A 6,000-nucleotide genomic window follows, 5' to 3' on the forward strand; every position below is an offset into this window, starting at 1 on the left:
CCACCCATTTTATGCAACTGTATTACAGCCCTTTAGAGTCATGATTCTGAATTCAGCAAGTTAGGTAGGACTAGGTAACAGCATGCTTTGTCATGTGTTAAATAATTGCTACCTGGATAGCTATTAAAAGTCAATAACATGAAGAACATAAAAGCATGATTATTTCAGATTTGTCCTTGAAATGTGGATCAAAGTTTATGTTCATTGTACAAATGAGTCATTGCAAGAATGAAGAGAGCACTAAAGGGTATCTCTATTTTCTGTTAATTGTTTGTGGAGGTTAAGTAAAATTGTTATATAAAGAGTTTTTGAATTGAATATTAGGTTTGCCATAAAATAAAGAGTAGGTAAATAAATCCTCTTAGTGTTCCAGTCAGTGAAAAAAAGATGGAAAAAAAGAACCTCTACAGAGTTTTCATAATAATACTAATGGCCAAAATTTCTTACTATGTCTTGGGCCATTTTTCATAGCTCTTGCCTTTGGAATACCTTCATTTAAATAAACACAGCCTCTACCCATAAGTCTTGATTTGGTGTTATTTTTAGATTAGGAGGGAAAAGTTCTTTTGTGGGTCCAGAAAATGCTTTCTGATTACAGTTTCTGTTTTTTATCCTATGAACTCTGTTCCTTGCTCATCAATAGAAGCATATTATAATGTCTGTGAATGTGTATTTCTCTGTCTGCAATTTTACACATCCCTGCATTAAGCAAGCAAGATTTTTTGTACATTTTATTTATGATATGTTTACACACAAAGTTTCATTATGGTGTACTAAAAAAAAAAAATTTAGAACAACATTTGTTGTTGTATTAGCTGCTTCCAGCTAATTTTTTGAAGATGTGATATACTAAAACCTTAGTTCCTCAAATACGGATCTTTCTTAGATAGAACTCTTGGCTTCTTTATCTTTTTCCTTCATAGTAAAAGAAAATCTGAAAGGAGATTTTACCTGAGCATATTTAACACCATCTCCATGACAACCAGCTAATTAATCACTATCAGTCTGGCTTTGGTCCTCTTCAGTGAACTGATACTCTCCAGCTTTTTTTCACATATCTTCTGTGTTTTCTATGAAGGTCATTTATTTAGCGACATTATGTCTTTGGGAGTGGAAGCCTTTTCATACAAGAAACCATTGTCTTTAAAGCACATTAAATGCACCTGCAGTTTCCTCCCAGTTTTGCTTCCTGCACAGTAGTAGGGAGATTTTAAGGTTAGGATTTTGGTTTTTTTTTCCCTCTTGCTTTTTCTGAAATTTCCAATTTTTTTTTTTGTTTTGGGCATAAGGGTTTAGTAGTACATGATGACTGCAGCCACATTGCAGTGCAGAAATGTCCAAGCTAAGTTTGCATCTAAGTATTATAGTAAATAGGAGTGGGCTAAAGGCTCAAGTAGTTCCTTTGCTTCTTGGGACAGATTTGGCTGGTCTGAGTCTCTGTTGCTGCATTGCTTTAAGTATTCATTCTTCCTTGTGTAAGTCATCACTGTACTATCATGCAGTCCGAGTTTCTGCAATGGTAGAGATATTTGGAATCAATCAACATACTTGTCATGGCTACTGCATAATTTTTTACATTTATAAATTTGGTTAGAAGGCCTGATAATAGTATTACTGTTGCAATTGCATTTTTTCCCCTATGACAGCAGTCTTAACCTGTGAACTGAAAGAATATAACATTTATAGAACATAACGTCTGTAGGTGCTCAGACCATATAGCTCAATAACCTGTCGATCCTAACAGACTCTCACAGAGGATGCTGTGACAGGCTGTAGGGACAAGAGATAGGGTGAAGTTGTGCAGGATATTTTCCCCAGAAAATTTTCCCAATCTTCACTTGTCTGGCTAGACTTTGGAGATTGCAAGTAGTAAAAAGAACAAAAGCTGAGGCTAGGAAAGAAAAGTATTTCTCCATCCTGAACACATCTTGTATTTTTAAGTTTTCATTTAATTTCTGAATGACTATTCACTGCCTCTTACAAATTAAGTATACTTATACATATGGATTTATCCGTATTATGTAAAATTGAGTATGTCCCTCATTCCTGCAGTCTCCTTTTCACTGGTGCATGTTTAGTTCCAATCCTTGTTTTCCTGTCATATCTCATGGATGTATTATTGTTTGAAGTTATTCCATATATTTACTCCTTGGGTGCCGTATCTTTTGCAGATAGTTTGTGAGACACCTAAACTATCTAAATAATTTAGTAGTACTTATAAAAGCTGTATATTGATGTTTAGGTGTAGTTAACAACTCTTGAAGATTGAAGCAGTATATTAAAACAATTGCCAGTAGATTTGTGTAGAAAAGCAATAGGAAAATCTGTATTTTGACTGAATATTTTACCTATTGTTGAGGGTAAGTAACATTTATAATGTGCTGTTAAGCTGGTTTTAACGCGTGCAAAAACAATAAAGTAAAACAACAATGTTTAGGCAACTCCTTTGTTTTTCTTCACATGTATCAAGCAAACAAAACAGCTTCAGAAGGGCAAGATGAACTGGGAAGGGCTGGAAATAATTTTTGATAGTTTCCCTCATTTTTTTTTATTTTTTATCAGTTTGTGTAAGAATGAATAACTGAAAATAATAGATACGGATATCTTACATAATTACTAAGGAGGTTGATCTAAGCAGCTCTGAGCAGTTTTGTACTAAGGATTTGTATGAAGTGAAGTGGTGACAGGAAACTTGCATGGAGGTGGACATGAGTTCAGCTGCAGAAGTGACCATGAAGATAGGAAGCACTTTTTTTGTGGTAAATAATGTCTACACTGAACCGTTTCATTCATCTACTTATTTGACATTGTGATAAATCTGGATTTATAATGACATATTAATGATTTTCTCTTTTCTTCTTTGTCTTTTTTTTTTTTTGTTTTGTTTTGTTTTGTTTTGTTGGTTTCTTTTGTTTGTTCCTGACATGCTACTGTACTATTGTCTATGAAGATTGCTGTGTTCACTGTATCCTGGCTTGCTTGTTCTGTGAATTTCTCACCCTCTGCAACATTGTTCTGGGACAAGCATCCTGTGGCATCTGCACATCGGAAGCCTGCTGCTGCTGCTGCGGGGACGAGATGGGGGATGACTGTAACTGTCCATGTGATATGGACTGTGGCATAATGGACGCGTGTTGTGAATCTTCAGATTGCTTGGAGATCTGCATGGAATGCTGTGGGATCTGCTTCCCATCATGAAATATTTATCCCTTTCTATTTTATTCTCTATAAAACTGGAGAGTTTTCTTTAAATACATTTGAAGAAAGACTAGGTAAGATTTTCACACTTGCACTGTTAATTCTCTTTATATAAATATTTTTTTAAAAAGTAATCCTCAAGTCTGTATTCTAACACAAATGGTATAGTTTTGTATGTGAAACTAAAGCTACATTCCAGCTTCCTTTTGGCTTTGCAAATGGAAGAGTTTACAGAAAGTGAATTCTAGGCCTGATACTGCAGTCCACATGAAGGCAAAATTGCCATTTGAATCCAGTGAATCAAGGTTTTGGTCAGAGAACAGACTGCAAGGCAAAGCCTTAAGTATTTGCTACATATTTTAATGTTTAAACACTCAAATGCCTCCATGCATAACATGTCCTTACAGGCATTCTGAAAAATCAAAGTATCTCTGTTTCTCTCTGGGTTGAAAGCAACTTTGCCCTATTATTTTAAACTTAATTCAAAAGTCAGCATTAGAAATATACTGTTGGTTTTGCTACAGTGGTCATGTTGGAAATATGTCTTTTGTTTTGAATATCTCATTAATTAGAGAGCAATTCCCAGTATTTTACATTGCTGAAATAATCTGGCAATCTAAAATCAAATCTAAGTTTTGCCCTGGACTAGAAGAGTACCAGGATTTCTTTGTCATTAATCAAGACAGAATAGAGACCTTATCATTTTAGTTCAGTACTATTATTACTTGAAATGCTTCATCTTAGAAAGAGACTTTGGAAATCTGTCTATGAAATGTATCCTTCGAGTAATAAACCAATAGACTAACAATACCTCAAAAATTGGGTAAAGAAGGAAAATTGTTAGAAGTTAACTCAAGAATCTAAACCAGTACGTTAAGTGGCCTGGTCAGTGTTTGTGCCTTTGGAGCCAGTGTCACATAACTTAGTATTTATTTCTTTATGGTGTAAGAAAGATCTACAGAAAGTAGCAGAATTTAAACAGGATATAAAAACAAAACTGACTTAATCAAGGAATTATGTCATTAAATGCAAAGAGCAAGTGAAAAAATGATTATTCTCAGATACATTTAAAATGTTATTTTTAAATAACTGTGTAAAAAAAGATAATTAAAAATATATGTTTTATGCTTTAAAAATAAAAGTGTTGGTATTTAAAATTTTGAAAAATACAGTTAGGATCTGTTGGACCTAGCTGTATATTCCTATTACACCATTAAGGTTTTCCAAGAAATAACTGTCTTTTGTAGTTTTAATTGTGGAACACATAAAGAGGTTTATGGCATTCCCAGATATAGGGAATCAAAGTACCCATTTTCTTTACTGTCTGCTAATTTCCTCCGTCCATGTATGTAGCTTTTCTGTGTAAAACACCCAAACATCTTGATCTCACATACTTAAACTTTCCTGTTTACACTCCAGATATTCCATTTTTTGAGTGTAAAATTGTAGATCTCCTAAATTCAGTCCTTGTTACAAGAGTCATCAATAGCCAATAGCATGTATGTTGAGTGAATTGGCCATAAATGCCTCTTTCTATTATAGTGAATTCAGTTTATGCAAATGTGACAAGCTAAAGATCACAGGATCTTTAGAAACTAAGTCTACAAACGGTCTGATATTAACCAAAGCTTCTTCTTGTGAACACTGACTAGTAGTGCCTACTACTGCAAGTTATCACTGAAGCTGAATCCTTAACTTTACTAGGAAGCTGGGAAGTGTTACATTTTGCCTTGGTGTATGCAATATTGTGGTGTATTCTGATGCAATGCAGATTCACCCTCAGAGGGTTTCCTAATCTGTTTTTTGATAGTTGCTACAGGTATTATTCTTATTATGTTTTTGTTTTTTTTTTTCCTCCCCATATATTGGGCCAGATTCTAATCTGTATTGCATAAACTAAGTGCATTTCCATTCATGTCAGAATTTCCTATTGGTTAAATTCCAGTTAGAGAGCACAAAAATATTATGGTAATAGGCAGGCTAATAAGGAATAATATAGTTAAATTGATAAATTCCCAGTGCTCAGAATCAGGCTCATGGGGCTCAATTATGACTCCTAAAAGGCTGAACCACATTGGGAAGGGGGAAGAGGTGCCTTGGTTGAGTGGCATTGCCTGGAGGCATTTTGTCTTTGTAAGGCATAATGCCTCTGGGGAAATTGGGGGCATCACAGTGAGCATTGGGACTCAATGCACCTTGGAAAAGTCTAGACAGTACTTTGTCCATTGTAGGTCTGTGGTTGACACCATGGTTGTGGGAACATGTTCTCTGGGGCTAGACAGCACCATGAACTCCCTTTTGTCCTTCTGGTCACAGAGAGGTGAATTATGGCTGTTTCTTGTCTGATTGTGCTTTTGGGACAGGGAAGAGGACTTCCAGTCTCTTGTCCTGCCCCAATATCCATGCCCTGCTGGTGCAGTTCCAGTTCCGTGCATGGAAAATGCACATTTGTGTATCATGCTTTTAGTGAATGCTAGATTTTACTAAAAATTCTTTTTACCACAGGTTGATATGATTAAAAAAAAAAAAATAAAAAAAAAAATATACCAGTCTAGGGATTTCTTTTCCTGTGTAAAAGTTATCTATAGAGTTTGTCCTGCACAAGCCCTTGTTTCTACTTACTGGAACTTAGTGGGTTTTTGATTTATTGGAATTATGAAAACAATAATTATGAGAACTTTGTTTATGCATATATGTATATAATTTTTCTCACACACATGGACATACACACACAGATATGTCTTTTTCCACATGTGGGATTGTGAAATACTAGGAAGTGAAAATAGTGTTATTAAGCCTCTT

General features: G+C 34.9%; 1 protein-coding gene across 3 annotated transcripts in view; it reads left to right on the forward strand.

The window, feature by feature from the left end:
- The window catches only part of LOC131572887 (myoD family inhibitor domain-containing protein-like), a 51,506-nt gene extending 45,766 nt beyond the window's left edge, over positions 1-5,740 (forward strand). For all 3 annotated transcript variants that reach the window (XM_058826312.1, XM_058826314.1, XM_058826313.1), the window contains exon 5: positions 2,951-5,740. In XM_058826312.1, the coding sequence (XP_058682295.1) occupies positions 2,951-3,198 (248 nt within the window). In that variant the 3' untranslated portion in view covers positions 3,199-5,740. The remainder of the gene's footprint in view (positions 1-2,950) is intronic.
- Positions 5,741-6,000: the final 260 nt, after the last annotated feature.

Source organism: Poecile atricapillus, chromosome Z, assembly GCF_030490865.1.
Source record: "Poecile atricapillus isolate bPoeAtr1 chromosome Z, bPoeAtr1.hap1, whole genome shotgun sequence".
Taxonomy (NCBI): domain Eukaryota; kingdom Metazoa; phylum Chordata; class Aves; order Passeriformes; family Paridae; genus Poecile; species Poecile atricapillus.